This window comes from Erpetoichthys calabaricus, chromosome 4, assembly GCF_900747795.2.
Source record: "Erpetoichthys calabaricus chromosome 4, fErpCal1.3, whole genome shotgun sequence".
NCBI classification, from domain to species: Eukaryota; Metazoa; Chordata; class Cladistia; order Polypteriformes; family Polypteridae; genus Erpetoichthys; species Erpetoichthys calabaricus.
Genome location: NC_041397.2, coordinates 199,711,411 through 199,734,625, shown reverse-complemented (window position 1 = coordinate 199,734,625; position 23,215 = coordinate 199,711,411). Strand labels below are relative to the sequence as shown.

The following is a 23,215-nucleotide window of genomic DNA, read 5'->3' as shown; positions in this document are numbered from 1 at the left end:
AACAGTACATTAGTGAAAACGCTGTGTGGCGAGACAGACAAAAAGAATACTGTATGTATGTCATCATGTCTCATGACATTTTCACCACAGTGTGGTAGAAGGGATGGAGGTTGGAAATGTCAAGAAGTTTCTTATCTTAGAGATAAGGTAGCCCAGGCAGGTTTGCAGGTAGGCCTTCAACATTTTTGTTTTACATAATTATTTTGTTTTTCTAATTGAAAGGCTGTGTTTGTATTTCACTGCACTTGAGTTATTCCCAGTATTCCTCCCAACAGGAAAGGGGCCATGTTGTTTACTGCCCAACTCCTCTTTCTCTCTCTCTCTCTTGTTTTACTTTTTCTTTCAAATACACTTGAAAGGTGCTGTGATTTTCTTTCACACATCATCGCTTGACCTAAGCTGTGATATGCAGGCACCGTTTCACTTTACTTATCCCACTTTTACTTTTTGACATCGATGACATCCGTTAGTAAAAAAACAACCCTCTTTTGGCAATTTAATCCGAAAGAAGAACAACCATTCTTTAGAGGAGCGTACAGCATGTGCGTATCACTTCTTTTGTGTCCATCTTAGAAACAATAGGCATCCAATTTTGAGCCCATTTACATACTGTCACATAATTGGTTATTACATTATGATGTCAGGTTTACTAAATATACATTTCATAACTTTATTCCCCCTTCCTAAGGACCAAAAGCAAGACCATATAACATTGCACAACAAAGTTTTTGCTTCTTGAACACTGTTGGGTGTTTCTTATAGATTTTTGGGTGCTGATCACGAATATCACATCAAAATTTACCCATCATTTACCGTTTCAGAGAAATCTGCAGTCTTGTCATGATTTTTTCTTATATTTGTATCCAAACATTTTCGCTCCCGTAAGTGACTTATCAACAACGGTTTGTGCAGCCTGGGCATGTCCAGGCATGGAATCAGGCCAGGTTGGAAGCTGTTCTGTGGAAGTTGACATCCTGGGCAGGTCTGAAAGAGCTTGACATTCTCTCAGCATGCTATAAAGGTGGCTTGCATACACCGATCCTGCTCATTTGGTTAATATAGATAGTCAGTGTGTATGTATAGTATCAGTATAGTAGAGTATAGTATCTGTAGCAATATAACAATAAGTAAGCTTGATGCTGTAAATGTTTTGGTGTCGGGCGATATGTCTCGTCAATGTCGTAACAGCCGCGATACATTCTGCTATATCTGTGACGAATATACACTTGCGCCTCAGAGACGTTGGATGACTGCTCTTGTGAAGAAAGCTTATCATCTGTATTTCGGCTGTAAAATTGGTGATCCAGATAAGGAATGGGCGCCTCACATTTGCTGTGCGACATGTGCTGTCAGTCTGAGAGCCTGGCTCAGAGGCACTCGAAAGACGATGCCATTTGCTTTTCCGATGATATGACGAGAACAGAAAGACCATGTGATGGACTGTTACTTCTGTTTGATTAATGTGTCTGGTTTCTCTTCCAAAAACAAGAAGTCAATTGAATATCCTAATCTGCCTTCAGCAATGAGACCCACCAGAGGATTGGACCTTAGACAAACCAGATGAAGAAACTGCAATGCAGGGTACTGACAGTGACATTGACCCGGATTTTGAACTGTGCTCATCAGGTGATCCACATCTGGTAACACAGTCTGAATTGAGCGATTTGGTCAGAGATTTGGGTCTGTCAAAAGCAAAAGCCAAGCTGCTAGGCTCGAGACTGCAGGAATGGTGTTTGCTGTCACCAGGTACAAAAATTTCTGTGTTTCGAGGCCGAAATCATGATATAACCAAATTTTTGTTGCTCTGTTACTAGGACTGCAGCTCAGCTATACAAAGTACTGTTGTTTCATCTGTGAATGGGATAGCCGTGCCAAAGAGTCGCACTATTCTCGACAGAACTGGCCACTCCATAAAAAGTTAGTTCCAGGACAGAAAAATGTGGCACATGAATCGTTTGTTGAGCCAGCAAAGATATTTTTGCCTCCTCTTCACATAAAACTGGGACTCATGAAGAATTTCGTGAAGCATTGAACAAGGAAGGTGAAGGTTTTCGTTATTTAAGGCAGATATTCCCAAGAATAACTGACACCAAGATCAAAGAGGGCATTTTTTTGGCCCCCAGATCAGACATGTTATGAGTGACAAGCGGTTTGAAGAGTTAGTTGGGCCAGACAAAATTGCCTGGAAAGCCTTCAAAGATATTGTCGACAATTTTCTGGGCAATTACAGAGCCCCAAACTACATTCAGCTGGTAGACAAACTTCTCAAAGCCTACAAGACAATGAAGTGCAACATGTCACTCAAGATTCATTTCCTCCACTCACACTTGGACTTCTTCCCTGCAAATCTCGGTGCTGTCAGTGATGAACACGGTGCAAGGTTTCACTAGGACATTGCGACGATGGAGAAACGATACCAGGGCAACTGGAATCTGTCAATGCTTGCTGACTACTGTTGGACACTGCAACGTGATGCACCAGACATTGAATGCAAAAGAAAATCAGAAGCAAAACACTTTTAATTCTGTTGAATTTAATAGCTTATGCAAAACATAAACGTGACGAAATACGCTATTGTCAGTAAACATATAAATGTCTATTTCTCAGAGTTCCTACGTGATACAGTAAAACCAAAACTATATTTGTGCATACCCAGTAGGTACCTATCACAATCAGCAAAAACTTTTCAGGAAGCAAGACTTTTCAAAAAAATTGTTGTGCTGTGTAATTAAAGCATTGTCTTGTGGGTTTTCAGTCAACAGTCGATGCTTTTTTACTAAGTGACATCATAGGCAAGATTAGCACAAAAGTACTTTACACTCAGTTGTAAAATTGCAGATTAAAAGGCATCACATGCTCTTTCTTACATTTGTTATAATGTTGCATGTTTTTTGGGGAAGTTCATCCAAGATTATATACGGTAATCAATATTTGCTTTTCACTTGCACATAATTATTAACTGCTTATTCATTAAATCCTTAGACCTGATGGTTACCATCAAGCGATTGACGTTCTTCTAGAACATTTCTTCATTTTACAGAGCAGGTTTTAAGCTCAATGAATTCTTTAATCCCCTTTAGGAAAGCTAGAAAGCTGTCAGTGTATATTATAGGAACTTAAAAAAGACCGCCATTCCACCAATGCTGGGAGAAAAACAGCATAAGTGAAGCATCATATGGAAGAAGAAATGAAGAAAGTTGAAGACTCATATGTATTTATCAATCCATTTCCTGAAAGTGATCTTTATATTTTCCGTGATTTTAAACATTCAATATTGGTAACAAAGAATGAGAATGGCGCTTTCTCAGGTTGCCCTGTCACATCATGCTGAAATACACACCAGTGTACCTTCAGGATTATAAGGAGCTGGAGCTAATCCCTGAAGCACTGAGTACAAGGAAGAGAAAATCTTGGATGGGCAGCCATTCTATTCTATAGCACAGTTACACGCACCATGCTAAGCTAAAGTATCCAATTAATGCAACAAATACATCTTTTAAGTTTGCAAAGAAAAACAGAGTACCTAAAAAAAATCTATACAGACACAGTGAGGAAATGTGAAATGCACACAAACAGTGCCCAGGCTGGGATGGATAGCCCACTAACCGCTAGACTAAATAAAATTCAATGATTGTTATGATTGTTATAATAATTGTAATAAGTTATTATTACTGTTCATATCATGATTACTCTTTGAAGCTGGATAAAAACATATAGTATAATATGAAGGATGCACAGGTAAATGTGTTAATACTCCAGTCAGCACTGAAGGTAAAATATAAATGCATGGTGGCATAATGGTTACTGTTCCTGTCTCACATTTCTCAGAACCTGGTGTGTGGAATACTTCTTCTGGCCACTATCTTTGTGCAGGTTGTGTGTTTTCAGTATGTCCACAAGGATTTTTTACTCTAGTTTCCTTCAACATGCCAAAGATGTTAGTGTGAGGGTGTTAATGTGAGTGTGCCCTGAGATGGATGTTCAGGCTTGTGCCAAATACTGCTCCCTTGCAACCCCATGGTGGAAAAATGAATGAAGAATTGAAAAAGGCTAACCTTTGAAGAACACAAGGTGGCGCTGTTCAGTATTTTCATATGCAGCATCTATGCCAGAAGAGAGTGCTGGCCAAATGGCAGAAATGAAAGACAGGCGTAGGTCTATAAACTCCGGGTGTCTGCGCCACATAAATCTGTAACCAAAAGAAAATGTTCAAAAGATAAGTAAAAGCCACTTCCTGAGGTATACAGAAGAGACCAAATCTGAAACTGGCTGGTATTCTTTAATGGTACATCTTGGAGATAATTATAATTCTGAATATGCATGTGTTGAAGAGCTTGAATATAGATAAGTGGTGATATGCCAAGGGGTAAAAATATACCATGCAGAACCAGTTATTTTATTTTTAATATTATGTCTTATTTTACACACATCATCACAAGACACTTCAGAATGTCATGAAATTTTCTAACCTGTTTAATCCTGACCACGATCACTGGAGTCAATCCCAGCTAACATGGCGCCAATCCATTGCAGGGTGAACACACACTCACACCAATTCAGCAATGTCAATTCTCCTAACCTGCATGAATTTCGACAGTGGGAGGAAACTGGAGCACCTGGAGGAAACCCATGCAGAAATGGCGAGAATACTGTATGTAAACTCCATGCAGGGAGGACTTGGGACACAAACCCTGGTCACCTCACTGCATGGCAGCAGTGCTACCACTGTGCCAGCCCCATTTTAAAATGCAGACAAGAATACAAATGAAACCAATTGAAAAGGTACAAAAAAAACCCAAAAAACTGACAAATAATAAAGTTCTTCGATCAGTACTCCTAGCATTTAATTTAAACATCATGGGGAGCCAGAGCATAGTCTAGGATCTTTGGGTGCAAGGCAAAACACATCCTTAGGTGGCATATAAAAATTGATAAGCAAACCCTGAAAACAGCATCCAGAATTAAAAATGACATGAAAATCCAGAGTAGCAAACTGAAAATTAGCAGTGGCATTAATATAGGTATTTTTGGTCAAGTCAGTTAGAAATGAAATTAAGCGCTGATATAGCAAATTGAGACTGGCATTGAAAAATACTTTTTGTATGTTTATATTTATATGCATATGTAGGCTTTCAGAGGATATCCATGCATTTTATTAATTAGACATAGAAATATAGATAACAGCAGTTGGAATCATTTTTACTCAAAGCTCGGAGTTACAGTATGCATAACTTAGTGGATTAGTTTGATGCAGGCAGGAAGCACTTAAAGAGACATTATTCTGCCGTTTTCAAACAGCAAATATGCTAGCATATTACATTCCTTATTTGACGTGTTAACCGGGCTGCTCCATATTAACTCTTGTACATCCATTCAGGGCCATCTTACCAGCATTATAGGCCCCTGGACAAAACAGTGTACTGGGGCCACTACCTAGACAACCACTCGGCAAGTCAGAACATACATAGATTAGCATGGGGCCCCCGGGTAAATGCCCAGCGTGCCCATGCGTTAAGATGGCCCTGCATCCAGTTTGTACTCAGTTCCACCAACTGTATGAAACCTGATGCTGTTTAGCTTCACATATGTCCTCACTTGCTAAAATATTTCAAGAATATGAATCTCAGATATGAAGTTTTTTTTTGTGATAATTGAGCCATATATTGAATGTCTAACAAGGTGGTTAGCACCTTTCTCTTACAGCCCCCCCACCATACACATTCACACACACCATGTCATTATCTATGTAGATTTAAAAACTTTGCCTTTTGGATTTCTCTTAAGATACTTGAGTTGTCTTCCCACGTCTAAAAATATGTATGCTAGACTAATGGGTGACTTGAACTTCAGTGAGTGCGCCCTCCACTGGACTGGAGGGCCATCAATGGTTACACTAAAAAGCCGGTTAAATGAATGAGCTCCCAGTATGCTGATTGTGCATTGGCTCTGTGCACTATATTAGCACAGATGTATGACGATAAGTGGAGGAAGTGCTTTGTACATTTTCCTTCAGTGACAATGTCAGCTTTTTGTGTTGTTGACAACTTAAGGGAGTCATTTCTGTGATTTTGGCACTTCCTTCTATAAAATGTGCATTTCCCTTCCCAAAGAGTTTGCTTTCATTTCATAAGACTTTTTTATTGAATTTCACTGAGGTCACTGTCTGGCACTCATTGAAAACCACAACTGAGCTTCCCAGTCAAGCTTTGGTTTTAGAAACTGAAAAAAATATCTGGAGGCCATGAATCAGGGCTGAACTTTATGTCATAACAAACTCCATCGAATAACTAAATAATTTGTGTTAAATAATGTTGTACTAAGCAGTGGATTATTAGAATTATATGAGCCACAATGTTTAAATTTCCAGTAATATAGAAAGTATGTAAAGATAACCAAAAAGTATCTCAGTCACTGATACAGTATATTGGCTAACACTTTAGCTTAGGTAGTGCAAAAATGCATCAATTACTCATGTACTCTTATGTAACAAAATCTTAACAAAGTCTTCTTTTAGTTTTAATGACACTTACAAAACACCAGTAAACTGATTATTCATCTTCACAATGTGACCTGCTAAAATAACTTCACTTTGGAACAGTCAGAAATGTGTAAAGTGAGACATATTTATCTTGATGTCTCATATTTCAATATACAACCTGTACATCCTTAATATTCATAAGTAATATTACCAGCATATCAAATGCCACACTGCACAGAGGTGAATAACCTATCTACTGATGCTTTAAAAGTACAATAAAGACCAAAGGCAGCCTTTGTTAAGGTCTTGTTAAATAAGAGTATACGAGTAATAGATGCATTTTTGTAGTACCTAAACAAAAGAGTTACTGCAACTTGTAAAGGTGTACAAAAATATGCTTTAAAATCTGTGGAAAATATTTTAAAGTTGATGTAAATTTTTAATGCTATCCTAAAATAAAAGTTATATTTATGTCATGAAATTATTCCAGTCTGCCATCTTTGTTTACACACAGTGATAGCAAATTGTGCTCTTTATCCTAGAAGGCTAGACTATGATAGGCACATTAAAAAAGTGGATGGATGAAACTGTAATATTGGAACTTAAAAACACAATAGATAGATAGGCTTTCTTTGCAATTTCTCTAAAGGAAAGACCTACACTTTAAGAGTTGTAGTGGTCTGTCTGTCTTCCTTTGTTAATTGTTTTTTCCTCACCATTACAATAGTAATGTATAGTGTAATATTCTCCATATAATGATTCAAAGGCTGTAGCAACACACTTTGTTCCAGCACTGCTTTTATACAGGTAGAAGGTTTGCGAGTATTCAACAAAAGTTGGGACATCTGTAGGAATTGCCTGGATTCATTTTAAACATTTAATTGACTTCCATCGTTGCAGAAAAGCTATAAGTTGTTAACCCATTACTTATTCCCTGAAAAAAAGCCTTTTTGTAAAACTCTAAAAATGATGTTGTTTTTCAGTGTTTGACGGCTGAATCACTTTTTAACCACTGGTACCTTTCTACTATTTCAGGTAATTCATTGGACTATTTAAATTTCAATAAAAACTGCAAAAAATAGGGATGTTCTAAAACCTGTAGTAGTAGTAATTGCATCCCAATCTTCAGACATGACCCCTGGTTTGAATAAAAGGTTTATTCACACAGTCCAAGCTAAAGGTAGCTATCACCGTAATGATCACCGCAATAACTACCGCACTTGGTGGGGTGGGGTGAGGGACATAAATGAGATACAAAGACAGTTACAAAGGATATAAAGAAAAATATAAAAGATGACAAATGAGAAGCTGCTTCAGGATATTAAAGACTTTGAGAAACATTTAAGTAATCGCTTTGAGGCAACCATTAAAGGTATGCTAGAAAAAAATTGGGCAAATAAATTAAGGACAAAGTGAGTAAGTTTGAAAATAAATTTAGAGCACATGGTACTCAGCTTTAAGAAGTTAAGCAAACTTTAAGTCTTTTAAGCAAAGCATTAAACAGAGCTTACAGAAAGCCAAAATCAGATACAGTCTCTTGCATCCTGCTAAATTGAATGTGAATATTCAAGTTCTGCATTTTTAATTCTCCAGATGAAGCAGAAAAAAGCTAAGAAAATGGATCCCAACACTTTTTGAAATACGATCATGAGTCAAATTGTATTCTGGCAAGGCAAAGAAGATTTTACTTGCTATTTGGTCAAATTGCAATGAGAATTTTGCCGTAATTATGCATTCTGTTTATTTCTCAGCTATTTTTACATTTAAATTACAATTATAATTTTTCAGTTTTTTCTCCCCAAAGGGGACTGTTTAACATCATTCCCTGGGTTTACTCTTTCAGGACTGTTTAAGATTATATTCTAGGTTTATAGTATTTGGATTTGCCAATAGATATCACTACTTCAATCCTCCTACACTGCTGCAGGAGGCTTGTTTTGTTTAAGACATACTCTATCTCTGGGTATGTCAGAGGACTGGGACTTCATGAAGTATTGTCTAGCCTCATGTGGGGAGGCAAAATGGGGGGCAGGGCGGTTGGGGGGAGTGAAAGAGAGCAAACTATTTTTAATCTATCATTTTAACCCTTACAATTGTAAGAGCTAAGATAACAATAGGCTTCATAGCTATAACTCCTGGTAAAATCAGAAATTAAGGTTAAAGCTATTTTATGTAATAATGTACCACCTTAATTTAAGACTAGAAAATGTCAACAAAAGTTCAGAAGCAATGTCTCTATGACCAAACAGTGAATTGTGAGCTGGAATGTCAAAGGTCTCAATCATAAATTAAAGAGAAAGGAAGTATTCTCTCACCTAATAGGTCTAAATGCCAAGACGGTATTTTTACAGGAGACCCATTTGTTTCTGAACCGTGAGGTCGGTACAGGAAAGGCTCTGAAGTGTTTGTCGTATGAGAGCAGTTCAAATAGTCAGCATGACTGAGGCAGCGTGTGCTTGATGCTATATACCGATAATTCTCTTTCCAATCAGCTGTGTGATTCCACACTCAGATACAGTGATATAAATACTCCGAGTGGTGTAGTGAGGGTAATATGGAAAAAGATGATCCGCTGTGGCAACCCCTAACGGTACCAGCTGAAGGAAGAAGAAGAAGGTGTAGTGAGAGTAACAACGCTAAAGCAGCTATGGTATTTGGAATAGTTTGGCCATTCCATGGACCATTATATTGTTACAGGTTAATTACATTCAGATGCATTAAACTAATAAGCAATATGCGGTTAATTTCAGTGTATTTATAAAGCTGCATCAGGGATGTGGATCTAAAAAAGAAAGGGAAACCACACTGGAACAGTAGCACTACTTTGACGCTGGGTGCCGCCAGTTTGCAAAACCGAGCAGAGAACTTGCATACGCCAGGTTTTGAGCAACCGTGAAAATGTGCATGGCTTTATGCCAATTTTAGGTTTTATACATCACGATTTGAGAGTGGAAATGGGACTATGCAACATTTATGTGTGTATGCACCATTTATACAAGAGGCCCCTGAATAGGTCTTCAGCTACAGGGGCGATAACATATAACACTGTAAAATCAATTGCACAGTTTGTAATTAATCACAACTTATCAGTCCCTTGGAAGTTTCTAAATCCAAACTGAAGAACATATTCTTTCTTCTCGCAGTACATCACTGTTACTCAAGAAGTTTATTATTTCTTTAAATTCTTTGCCCATGATCAAATCTTGCAAGTACAATGCTACTTTTAACTCTAACCACACCCCTCTGATCATGGAGCTCAAATCAATATGCCCCACATACTCATGTCACAGCTGGCATCTTAACCCACTTTTATTAGCTTATGAGAACTGTACAGAATTTATATCCAAGAAAATAGATTTTTTTAGAGACAAATGCATTCTCAGAGGTCTCTGCAGGAATACTCTGGGAAACTCTGAAAGCATTATTAAGAGGACAGATTATTTTATATCTCTCCCACAAAAATAAATCCGAAACCAAGAAAGCATCACGGTTAATCAGTGAAATTACCTGAATAGATCAAGAGCACTCAAGGTTCCCAAATGTGGCACGTTTTAGGAAAAGACAAGCTTTGTATTCCGAACTGAACCTCTTGACGACAAAAGAAACACAACAAATTTTTAAATCACAACATCATTACTATGAACACGGAGTGAAGGCTAATAAGATCTTAGCTCAACAAATCCACAAGCAGGAAGTTCACAATGCAATACCAGTAATTACCAATACATACCCTGATTGCTACCCTTATGAATTTTATAAAAAATTTCAATTAAGTTAGCTCCCCTTTTATTAGCAACATTTATAGAAGCCACAGACAATAACATTCCACCTCAAACTTTTTGGCAAGCATTAATTACCATCTTTACTAAGAAAAATAAGGACTTATTACAATTTAAATCATACAGACCAATCTCACTTCTGAATAATGATGTTAAGATTCTACCAAAAGTTCTAGCTAGAAGGATCAAGAAAGTGCTTCCTTTGGTAATATCACAAAATGAAACTGGATCTATTAAAGGTAGACAGCTTCCAATCTTCAATGCCTGTTTAATGTAATATATTCACCCACAAAGTCTAACACCCTAACAACCCTTCTTATTGTTGGATTCAGAAAAAGCATTTGACATGGTTGAATGGGAATACCTATTCACTACATTGCACATATTTGGGTTTGGCCTAAACATATGTGCAAGGATCAAACTACTGTATACTAGTCCAGAAGCTTCAGTTTGTATACACAACATTGTTTCAGACTACTTCAAATTAGAATGTGGCACTAGACAAGGATGCCTCCTATCAAAACTGTTATTTGCAATCTCCATTGAGCCATTGGTATATACATACCAGGAAGACTGGAGGAGGGCTCACGCCTCCTCCAGACCACGAGGGGGCAACCACCCTGGTTCCTTTGGGGGCCACGGGTACAGATCTGGGAAGCTCAACCCTGTAGGGGCCTGTGGTCACTGCCAGGGGGCACCCCCATGCCTGGAGAACCCTGGACCCCAGCACATCCACCACACCAGGAAGTGCTGGGGGGAAGACAAATGGGGACACCCAGAGTGCTTCCAGGTATGCAGCCGGCACTTCCGCCACACTGGGGAGTGTCAGAGGGAGATTGCCGGGACACACCTGGAGCACATCCGGGTGCTTATAAAAGGGGCCGCCTCACTCCGCAAGATAACTGGAGTCGGGTGGAAGAGGACGAGGTCTTAGAGGAGAGACAGGAGGCGGCCTGAAGAGAGTGAGGTGTTGTGGTATTGCCCTGGACTTTGGGGTAGTCTGTGGGTTGTGTGGCATTTATGTAAAAAGTGATTGTATAATAAACGTGTGTTGGGTGACAAAATGATGACTTCCTGTCTGTGTCCGGGCTGTTCCCCACAATGGCATCCCAGATGGGACTCTCTGCCTGCTACAAGGCAGGGACCCTGACAAAATAATTTTGTGGGCAGTCCGGTACAGCAGGTAAACCCACACACGCATAGCAGGAGCGGCGTGCCCACAGCCCCGCGAGAAAGACTCACCCCACAGACCGCTAACGGACCGTGGTCCCAAAGTTCTCTCCTGGTGCGGCGAAATATCGATGAGCCTTACCTGAGTGCAGCGGGCACCAAGGAGTGTGCAGCCGCTGAAGGCGCCCGGGCAGCGCGGTGTCGAAGGAGGCCATGCCGAGGCAGCGGCTTCGGAGAGACGGGACCCGGGAGGTAAGTTCCCTGCTCGCTGGCAGCCAGCCCTCAGGGGCTGAGCTTGTTTTGTGTTTTGCAGGCAGGGGCTGCCCGGGTCTGCGTCGGTGGCAGACAGCGCTGCTCTGCGGAGCTTTTCAGATGCGGCTGCAGCAGCAGGGGCTGCAGAGAGGGAGACGCTGCAGCACAACAAGCCAGCTCGTCACTGCACCAGGAGGAGAAGAGCCAAAATGGCCGCGGACCAGAAGTCCCTCCCTGTGACAGGCACGGGATTGGGCGGTGTGTCTTGTGTGCCCGCAGTCGACGTGTGGTGCTGACAGACAGGTAAGCCCACCGTCGGCTGACTTTCTGTCCTTGCCTAGGCCGCTGCGCGCACTGGAGGAGTGCCTTCAGTCCACAGGGCCCCTGTTACAGGTGCTTAGTACTCTCCATGCGGAGCTGGAGGGGAAGGCGGTCGCATCTTTGCAGACGCTGCGTGCTACGGCAGAACGACGTGATGCTGGATCCTTTGGCCAGAGATGTACGGCGGGGAAGGTGAGTAGAGCCGACCCCGTAGAGCATAAGGGAGATCCAACCGAAGGGGCCCGCGACATATGTGAATGGAACCGAGTAGGTGGGTCTCCAACAGCAGACGCGGTGGTGATGGCTGTGCGCGAGGTGAGGGGAGAAAGAGCAAGTGGGCAGGTGAGACAGGGGCTGATGAGTGTCCTGGGTCCTAGCGCCCTATGGCCCGAGCCGCGGCAGTCTCCCGTCGTTCTGTATGGACGCAGACGGGGTTGGATCTGTGCGTTTCTCATGCGCAGACTCAGACCGTCAGGGCGTCCAAGAGTGACAGGAGGAATCAAGGGGTGAATGCCGGTTCCTCCGATAGGAAGGGGTGTGGTGCTGGGTGCACTCGTCCAAAGAAGGGCCGCCCATCAAGTAACCCATCAAGAGGGGTACGGAACCCACAGAGGGGGTGCCAAAGAGGCAAGTCCCGGGGTGCCGGTCGGAGGGGGGAGCACTGCCAGAACGTGGCATGGAGGGATGCCAGGAGGTGGTGTCCAGGCAGCGCTCTGCCCCTGTTGCTTTTATCTTGCAGGACCGGACCCTGGATGTGCAATAGGAACCACTTCGTTGGGGACCTGCCCTCGTGGGATGGGCTGCTTCGCCGGACGGGTCTTCGCTGGCGATGGGGCACTGTGGCACGCAGCTGGGGGTGGCACCCAGCCGGGACGCCCAGGAAGACCGTAGGAGGGCTCACGCCTCCTTCAAACCATGAGGGGGTGACCGGAAGTGCTGTGGGGAAGACGAGTGGGGACACCAGGAGTGCTTCTGGGTACGCAGCCAGCACTTCCGCCACACTGGGGGGTGTCAGCGGGAAATTGCCGGGACACACCTGGAGCACATCCGGGTGCTTATAAAAGGGGCCGCCTCCCTCCGCAAGATGGCTGGAGTTGGGTGGAAGAGGACGAGGTCTTAGAGGAGAGACAGGAGGCGGCCTGAAGAGAGCGAGGCATTGTGGTATTGGCCTGGACTTTGGGGAAGTCTGTGGGTTGTGTGGCATTTCTGTAAATAGTGATTGTATAATAAACGTGTGTTGGGTGACAAAATGATGTCTGCCTGTCTGTGTCCGGGCTGTTCCCCACAATATATATGTATATATATATATATATATATATATATATATATATATATATATATATATATATATATATATATTGTGATAAACCCCGGGCGTCAGTGAGCCCTAAACCCCAACACGATCACCAAAACACAGTCCTTTATCAAAAATGAATGAAGGGTTTATTTAAATACCTCCAAAAATATAACCAATACGCACAAAACACTGATCTTTTTCTCTCCACAATTTGTTCTCTCACCACCGCACTGCAAACCTCCAGTCAAGTGTTGCCTCTCTACCACCCAGCTCTGACTTGCCTGAGTAAGGGAGTGTGGTCCCTTTTATTACAGACCCAGAAGTACTTCTGGTGCCAGGGCGATTTCCCAATGGAAGTACTTCCGGGTCACATAGAAGTCCATTATATGAGCAGGGAGCTTGTTTCCCTGTTTCGCTTTTTGTTTTCCCTGTTTCCCTTGTTTCCCTCTTGCGGGACCCTGTGACCCCAGCAGGGCTGCCCTGCCAGACTACATTTCCCGGCACGTGCTTTCTCTTCCTCCAACAGGACACAGAATCCATTACATTTGTAATATTACAGCTCTCTGAATAATTAAAATACTGAGATGTATAGTATCACATAGTGATTCACACTCATAGAGCACATAGATCAAATACAAATTAAATAATTTTAAGATGAAATTTATGATGTTCTACTTTAATGACAAAATAAACTACGTGATTAAAGTGGAAATTTCAAGATTAAAGTTGACATTTCGTGCTTTTTTCCCCACTGTGTGCCTGTTTTTTTTTTCTCTGTACACTAATAAGCTTTCATATAAAACTCAAACGTTGGGCTACGACTCGCCTTTTCACAGTGTCACAGTGACTTTGATATCTGACAACTTCTTTTTTATTTCGGGCACTGTGCGACTTTGTGAACTTGAGCTTTCAAGTTTCTCCAACACTCTATGTCACTCGATCAACTTCATTTTGTTGTTTATGCCACTGTTTAAACCAACAAATAGTATGTTTTTCCTTTGCCTCCACTTGGTATTCGCTGAAATTCTATTTTCCCCCGTGCTTTTGCCATTGTCTTTTCACAGAAGGCTGATCTTAAGAGCTATTTATATTGATTTGCATATTCAAAGAGGCGTAATTCTGGGAGGAGTTGGGGTGGGGCAGCAGGCCTGTGCACGTGCGTTACTTTTCATGCTGACTGGGATTTATGTAGCAGAAGAACATGGAAGTATTTGCTGTTCGCACGGATTTATGCATCTGGATTTTTTTGTGCGTAAGCACATTTCTGCTTTTGTCCGTACACCATGTTATAGTGTGAATTCTACGTACGCCATTATGCATTAGGCCCCAGGTCTGGCTGGTGCCTTTCTCTACAGGTACTCCTGATTTCCTTCCAAATGGCAAATTCATGTCTATTATTTCAATTGGTGTGTGTAAGTGAGAGAGGGTGGGTCTGTGCCTTGTAACAGAACTCTTTGCTGTCTTGTGCCCATTTTTTGCTGGAATAGCATAATCCCCAGGGCTGCTCTGAACTGATTAAATCTAGCTATAAAAAGTTATTCTCAATAAGAAAAAAAAAAACAAGATTAATTCTCATAGACGTAACAAAGGAAAACCTTTATCTGGTCATTCTAGACATATTTAACGATGTGTTTGGTTTTTCCAGGGTTATAAAGTGAAAGCTTTTTCTCGCTTACCTGTCTTTAAAAAATATGACTTCATTCTGCAACCTCATAACAGCATCAAAAGACAAATTCTGGTCACACTTATTTGGTGTTTTTGGAGGCACCTTTCGTAGGAATGACATACCCTTATTTGGATTTGCACCTAAAAATACAAGCATAAGTGATGATACCTTTATCTTTCAGCAACAGACTTCCATAGACTAGACATTTTTGTGTGACATACTGTACAAGCCATTACTTGTAAAATATCAGATAAAATAGTTTTTAAGAATGTGTTTATACAATGTATGGTTATTCCAGCACAGGAGGGAGTTTATCTACAACATCATTTGGTTTTGCAAACTTTATTTTCATGTTTCCCTGAGTAGATTTTCAAGATATTGTATTTTTGTTATCTGTAATGCAAAGACTTCAGCAAGGATATTGTATAATGTATCATTAAAGTGAAAAAGATGGTACTCTGGACTAAAGAGATCAGTACGATATGTTGTGTAGGCATGATAGAATGGAGAGTACAGCTCAACCTGAATTTTGTGTAGTGTTCACTGTATAACATACAACAAAGTGTAGTGAAAATTCTGTGACACTAGAGCTATGCTTAGAGCCACTTCAGTCTTAACTTTTGATGTCCACAAATAACACAGATCAACGTGTAAATCAATATTACAGCTTTAGAACAAAGTTAATAACAATACACATTAAGAGTTCCTAGAGTTTAGCATGAAACATTGTGTAGTCTAATCCAGGGGTCGCCAACTCTGGTCCTGGAGGACCACCGTGGCTGCAGGTTTTCATTCTAACCCATTTCTTAATGAGTGACCTGTTTTTTGCTGCTTCTTAATTGACTTGCTCTTGAAGACATAGACCCCTTCATTGTTTCTTTTTTCCTTAATTAGCAGCCAAACAATAAAGAGATACAAAATGAGCCAAAACAACTGGCATCCATCATACAATATCTGAAAATAAAGAAAGATGAAAGTCTCAGGAATGTCGATCTGCTCAGGTCCCCAAAACATTTTACTAGTGCTCTTAGAAAACAGAAAATCAACAGTTTTGGAAAAGTATGCTATTCAACAATGAGAGCAGGAACAATCCATGGAATTAAAGAATGGGTTCAATTAATAACAGGACTCAGCGCCTAATTAAGCAACTGGTTGGAGTGAAATTGGTTGGAGTTTGAGGCCCTGACTTGGTCTTCTGCTGGCTCACTCACTTCACATTTCATTTCTATTTGGGTGCTATTTAAGGAAAGAAATGAAGCAATTCAGTGGAATGATGAAGAAATTCAGGGGAATAAATCTTAAAAAACAAGTCAATTAAAATGAATTCACAAGAAGTTAATTATCAGCTCAAACAGGGCACTCATTAACAAGATGAAAACCTGCAGCCACAGTGGTCCTCCAGGACCGGAGTTGGCAACCCCTGGTCTAAACTATAGAAATACAGTAGGTGGAGTAATGTGTAGTGAGACTTGGTACAGAGTGCAGAAGTTCAGCATGGTCTTAACTGTATAAAAATTAGAGTGCAGCAATTAAGGTAACATGTAGTTGCTGGAAGAAGGATGAGAACCTGTGAGTGGCACAACAGAAACTGTTAGGACTTGTTTTGTTTTTCTTGAACCCCTGTGCCAGTAGTGTTGTCAGTACTCTTTTTTTTTCGATCCCTGTCAGGGTTTCTCAGTTTTTATTTTAAAATTTAATGAAATCTAAATTTTTCTGTACAATAAATTATATTGTATGTACAGTATATTGAAACTGACTGAGGCTGCTGCGGACTGTGAATGCGTTCAGTACATATGTCATACGCATACTGAAAACGTGCACAGACTCTTGGCACCAAGACTGGCACTGAAGTGGCAGCCACCTCATTGACTGGCAGCAGCATCTCTGAAAGATGGCACACTGTCTTTCACCTAAGTGTCAGTTGAATTGACTCTGTCACTGTCCAACTTTGTCTTATGATTGGTTACAGGGCAGTGAGAAGGGAAATCCTGGTCACATGATTGGCTAGATGATGCAACTTCCTTCTCTTAAAACTAGCAATGCCAACATGTTTAAGCAAAAGAGCATCTCAGTCATCGGCAACACAGCTCGTTTGTCTTTGTCTGCAGTGTGCATTCATACACCCAAGTTCCAATTCAGTAGCACATTTGAAATAACAATCTGCGCATATTCTGATTAGGAGGAATAAAATCGAAAGGCATTGCCTCAGCATTGTCATGTAACTTTTTTTTTTTTTTAACATTACGAAATAATGAAAAAAATAAGTGTGAATGCTAAGAATTACATACAATACATCCAATGCCTTATTTACTGTATATTGTAGCTTTTAAAAATTGTGAGAAATACTGGAGCAGTGTTAGAGAAAAGCAGCGCTGGAAAAGAATGCAACTATAATGGATATGAAGAGTATAAACATCAAGGCATTGATCTTGCTGCACAACAGAGGGTGGGATTTGTGGATATTTAACACAAGTTTTAATTTAAGCCTTTTAGAGAGAGCATAAACTTGGAACTAAATCTTTAGCAATGTATTCAAAGTCTACTATTGCAGTCATGTTGATCATTTAATTTTATTACCATGTTTGTGTCCCCTATGCTATGCCAGTCTGAGGATAATTCATATTATTATGATTGTTGTTATTGCTAGATTATTATGTGTGTTGTAACCTATACTTTTTTGCCCTTTAATCCCAATGTTTATGATGAGTCAGTGCTCAGATATATCGCATTTTAATGTACCAACCCTGAGGGATTGGCTCCTTGGTCCAAACCCAGGGGTGCTGCAGAATGTTTATTGATTATGTCATTTGTGTAAAATTTTGTTAATTTCATGAATCTGTTTAAGGGGTGGGTCACAGCATCTGTTAAAAGTCTCCTAAATTCATACCTCGTGTGTTTAGTTTGAAAGGGTAGGAGGCATTTAGCTTTCAGGACAGTTTAAAATAGCGCCAGGTATTTAGAGAAGTGTGCAGGAGGAGAATACATCCAAAATTTGTTTAGCATTCACATTGGTATTATACATTTTATTGTTTTTAATACCAATTTAATGTGTTTGTTTTAAAGCTAATAATTCTTATTGTTTTACATTTTTTCACAAAATTATTTATTTATTTAATATTGTTTACATAGTTTTATTTTAAATTTATTAATTTATTCATTCCCTGTATGTATGATGATTAATGTAGTGGATAATAATTTCCATCCCTTATTTATGTATGTATTTATTTGTCATATGATATGTGCTTTTTATATTATATTATTATTTGTTTGTCGTTGTTTGTTGTATTTGCACCGTTTACAGATGTAGCTTTTACAATTACATTGTAATGGTACAATGACAATAAAGGCTTCCTCTACCTTCCTTTTTGTGAGCCAGGTTCATAGAATGCACTGTTTTGCAAAACCTCTACAGCAGCACACTTTGTATGTGAATTGAGTGTATGCCGTGTAATACACAACATGGCATGAATGGCTCCTTACCTGGCCGGGTGACCTTTTTAATGGAAGGATGTGGGTGGATGGGTAGTCTAATCAGGTGTGTTAGTGGTACTTTTCCTGGGAAGGATGCCTTTATAATGGCTGGACAGAGGGAGATGTGCTTGCCCAGTATACTGGGTGGAGACATTCCTCTGGCATGCATCCCATTCAGACATCAGCAGGGCTCCACAGGAGATGCAGTTTTGGTGGGCAGCCCTGATGGGGTCCTCCAGGTCCAGATAGGATTAGCTACTGAAGGCAGACACTCCTGTCAGAGGGATGTTCTGCCCAGCCCAGAAGGGCTTCCTGGATGCAATATGTTAGCACTAGAATTACTCCCAGGTCCGGTATAAAAAAGAAGCTGCTCCTCTACACCCAGGGAGTCAGAGTTAGGAGAGTAGTTGGACGAAGCTCCCCTGGGAGGAGTGGAGAAGGCCAGAGTTGTATCATTGGAGTTGTTGATGGTGTGAAGAAAGAAACTTGTATAAGGTATATTTGTGGCAATATGTGTATTTATTTGTACCTGTCTGTGCTGTTGTATCTGGGATTTTGGGTGCAGCAGCATCCACTAGTGGTCCACAGCTTATAAAGGATATATGGGGATTCGGGGAAATGTGCAGCAAAAACATTGCCCGAGTCGGCATTATGAAAAGTGCTAGGATAATTGCGGTCACCATTGGAAGCTCCTCTTTTCTGTAGCTAACTGTTGCTGGCTTCATACTTGTATTATTGAATACACCAACCCTGCTGCCAGGTATACTGTTACATGTTGGATTTTTAGGACTTTATCAAACCATGCCTACCCACCTAACATTTGAAATGCCCTCCTTACCATTTTGGTCTGGAGTCTGGGCTGCTTCACAGTAGGAATACTGTTTTAGATGAATTATTTCTATGGTTGTGGCAAAAACAGAACATAGTATTAAAGACAAAAATGTAAATTTTGTCCTTTGCAGATCCCAGAATCTTATTTCACTTGATCTAAGAGTCTGTTTTCTTCACATTTCATTTTGTTCTTCTCAAGTAATTTGAAATACATAGCTGCCTGTCATATGCTCAGTTTCACACCATGAAAGGGCAAACATCCATAAAAGATGCCACAGGTTTCTCAATAAACTCTCTAATGATTGTACTTCTTGCCCACATTCATAGTTATGCCATGTTTGTTTATAATGAAAATGGGCAGCATAGTGGTCCAATAGTTACCACTGCAATCTCATGGCTCCAATCAGCTATGTCTAAGTTTCATGGTCCCCAAGTAGGTGTTCGGCTTTTTTGGAAGCATCTGGCACAGTTCAAGAATCAGCCCTGGATGGGATACTAGACCATCACAGGTAGCACTGGGACAAACTACACTCACCAATCAACATCACAGTGCTAACCAGTGCTAACTTATATACAACTGCATCACACATGTTTGAAAACTTAAACCTATATTTCTTGAAGCTTAAGTCGAAATTCCTGCATTTGAGTGATTTTTTAGACTTTTGAAAATTGAAGGCAAGGAATTGCAGTTCAGGTTTTACATCAGACTGTACCACCACGTTAATAATTGTGGATTTCTCTGTCCAGAATAATATCTCATCTCATCTTCCCATCCACTTTTGTTGGTGATGGTCATGGTGCCATTTTTACTGTTTGTGGAAATATTCATTCTTCTTCTTTCGGCTGCTCCTGTTATGGGTTGCCACAGCGGATCATCTTCTTCCATATCTTTCTGTCCTCTGCATCTTGTTCTGTTACACCCATCACCTGCATGTCCTCTCTCACCACATCCATAAACCTTCACTTAGGCCTTCCTCTTTTCCTCTTCCCTGGCAGCTCCATCCTTAGCATCCTTCTCCCAATATACCCAGCATCTCTCCTCTGCAAATGTCAAAACCAACGCAATCTCACCTCTCTGGCTTTGTCTCCCAACCGCCCAACTTGAGCTGACCCTCTAATGTACTCATTCCTAATCCTATCCATCCTTGTCACACCCAGTGCTAATCTTAGCATCTTTAACTCTGCTACCTCCAGCTCTGTCTCCTGCTTTCTGGTCAGTGCCACCGTCTCCAACCCATGTAACATAGCTGGTCTCACTACCGTCCTGTAGACCTTCCCTTTCACTCTTGCTGCTCTTGGGCAAATATTCATTCATATATCAAATTTATGTGGTCTGGATTAAACAAAAGTCCATCACTAGGATCACCGATTTACACGCATATGAGAAAATGTATTCATACTGCAATAATTTTATAGCACAAATTTGAACTATAAGAATAAGTGAGTGTGCAGAAAATAAATATGAGGAGAACTTGTAGCTCCAGAGGGCTGGTAATCCTAGAATATAACCCTATACAAATCCCTGTAATGCAACCACACAAAACCCTGTGCCCATTGTTATCATCTATATATCATTTTTTTAAATAATTTACTATATATTTAATTTTAAATTATACATGTTAGAGGCAAAATACAACTTACAAAGTGATATGAAAGATATAATGAGAATGAGAGAATCTTGTGTTGTATGACAGATGCACATTTGCCAATAAAGTAAGCAATAAAAGTTAAACGTGAAGATTATTGGTGCAGTCTTAAAAAGTATAAAGAAATTGTGTTTTGTATTCTCAAGCAAATAACATTAGACTGAATTCATTATATTCTTATTATCTAATAATGGCCCACCGCCCATGAAAGCTAACATAAACGTAGAGCTCACCATACATGTCTTGTATTCGCTGAACATCTTCATATGAAAGTGTGAAGTCATTCGGCTTCAAGTAGGTGTAAGCTGGAAACATCACAGATCCAGGGTCGTTTGAATGAGGGAGACCCAATGAATGGCCAAATTCATGAACAGCAACTGAGAACAAGTTGTAATCTAAAGAGTACAGAAGTTTGAATTTAAAGAGCATATGGATTGGATTGAACTTTATGCTATATAATTAACATGTATTATTATTATTTTATGTAATTGCAGAATTTTTTAAGGTAGCCAAGAGTGAACATATATTGGACATATGGTGTGGCTGTGCAAAAAAACACTAAATTTTCCATCTCCTATAATTTTTGTTTTCCTTTATCATTATATGCCCTGAGTGGCTACTTTATTAGGTCTAACCTGCCTAGCCATTTAAATAACCAAAATGAAAGATTTAAGTGGCATTGAATGGAGCAGGGTATGAGACATATTGGCAGGAGTGAACAACATCCTTTCAGGTACTATTATAGATAACAGTGTCAAAAGTTTGTTGAAAATATGCCACCAATGAAAAACATCCAGTCACTGGTCCTATATGTAGATACAGGCTTTTGATAAAATGAGGTGATGGTGTGCTACTAGATGGAAATGGCAGGCAGCAAATATGGGAAAAAAGTATTTCTTGTGCCTGGAAGAACGTTTACAGAGAGAGTATAGTCAAACAAAAGTGTGGGTCAGAAAGCAAGGGAATAAAAATTAAACCAAAATGTCAGAGCCAAATATATAGCCATAGCATACCATATAATTTTCCAAGCCTGCTTAATCCTGAGCAAGGTTGTAGGGGTCGGAGCCTATCCCAGCAAGCATAGGCACAAGACTGGAACAATCCCCTGGACAGGGCGCCAGCGTGAGCACACTCACACAAACATTCACACATTACACACACTTCAGGGCCACTTTGGCATTGCCAGTCCACCTAACCTGGATGTCTCTGGACTATGGGATGAAACCACAGCACTTGGAGGAAACCCACACAGATACAGGGAGAACCTGAGACGCAAATTCTGGTATTCTTACTGTGAGGCAACAGTGCCGCCACTGTGCTACCGTGCCTTGCTAATACATAACTAGAACCAAAATTTAAAAATAACATACACTAATTCCTCAAAAATATTCTGAAAAGCTACAAATTAAATTTGTTTTGAACTTATCCAGAAACTGAGACATTGACATTATTGCTTATGATTTGACTGACTCCTTTATCCAAGCAGCTTACAAAATTTGAGACACAATCAATTATTTCTTTTTTTCCACTTGGAGCAAGGCAGGTGAAGTGACTTGCCCATGGTCACACAGTGTTACTAGTGTGATCTAAACCCATATCCTCAAAGTTTTAGGTGCAGAGCCTTAACCACTACACCATACTGCCTGCCTCAGTCTTAGTGAGCTTTAATGTTTTATAATGGTGGCTCAATGATATTGTGCATTGCAACTTCTATCTACCTCATGGTAGCAAAAGACTGGAGATAATAACAACAACTCTGGAACAAAATAGGTAAAACAATAATTTTCATGCATTAAGAAACCTGTATGACCTGCATTCAGCCAAGTGATAACTGACCAGAACAGTGTTATCAAAAGAAGCATACCTGAGGTATGGTAGACAACAAGCTGAGCTCCTCTCTTTTCAGCAATAAATGGGGTTTGGTTGCTGTTGAAAAAATGTCATATTTTGCTTGTTCTTAATGACTTTTCTCAATTTTACTATAGTACTATTTATAAGCAGTTAATTTTGTTTCATATTTTTATATAGTTTATGGATTACTTATCACATGGCATTCTATCAATTACTTCAGGGCTTTTGTGCTTATTTCTAGGCAAGTTCCTGATTCACTAAAGAGCATAGTCAGTTAGCCATTTCTCAACCCTCTATATCCAAACACAGGGTCACGGGGGTCTGCTGGAGCCAATCCAAACCAATACAGGGTGCAAGGCAGGAACAAATCCCGGGCAAGGCGCCAGCCCACCGCAGAAAGAACATAGTATGCATGTTAATTAAAAATGCAATGTCATATGAGGATAGGAACAA

The 23,215-nt window shown here is 40.3% G+C and overlaps 1 protein-coding gene across 1 annotated transcript in view; it reads right to left on the bottom strand.

The window, feature by feature from the left end:
* LOC114650497 (neutrophil collagenase-like) overlaps nt 1–23,215 on the bottom strand; it is a 46,082-nt gene that overhangs the window by 6,759 nt on the left and 16,108 nt on the right. Inside the window, exons 5-7 of the mRNA XM_028800161.2 lie at nt 21,145–21,306; nt 14,974–15,103; nt 4,056–4,189 (exon numbers count right to left, since the gene is read on the bottom strand). Of these exons, the coding sequence (XP_028655994.2) occupies nt 4,056–4,189; nt 14,974–15,103; nt 21,145–21,306 (426 nt within the window). The remainder of the gene's footprint in view (nt 1–4,055; nt 4,190–14,973; nt 15,104–21,144; nt 21,307–23,215) is intronic.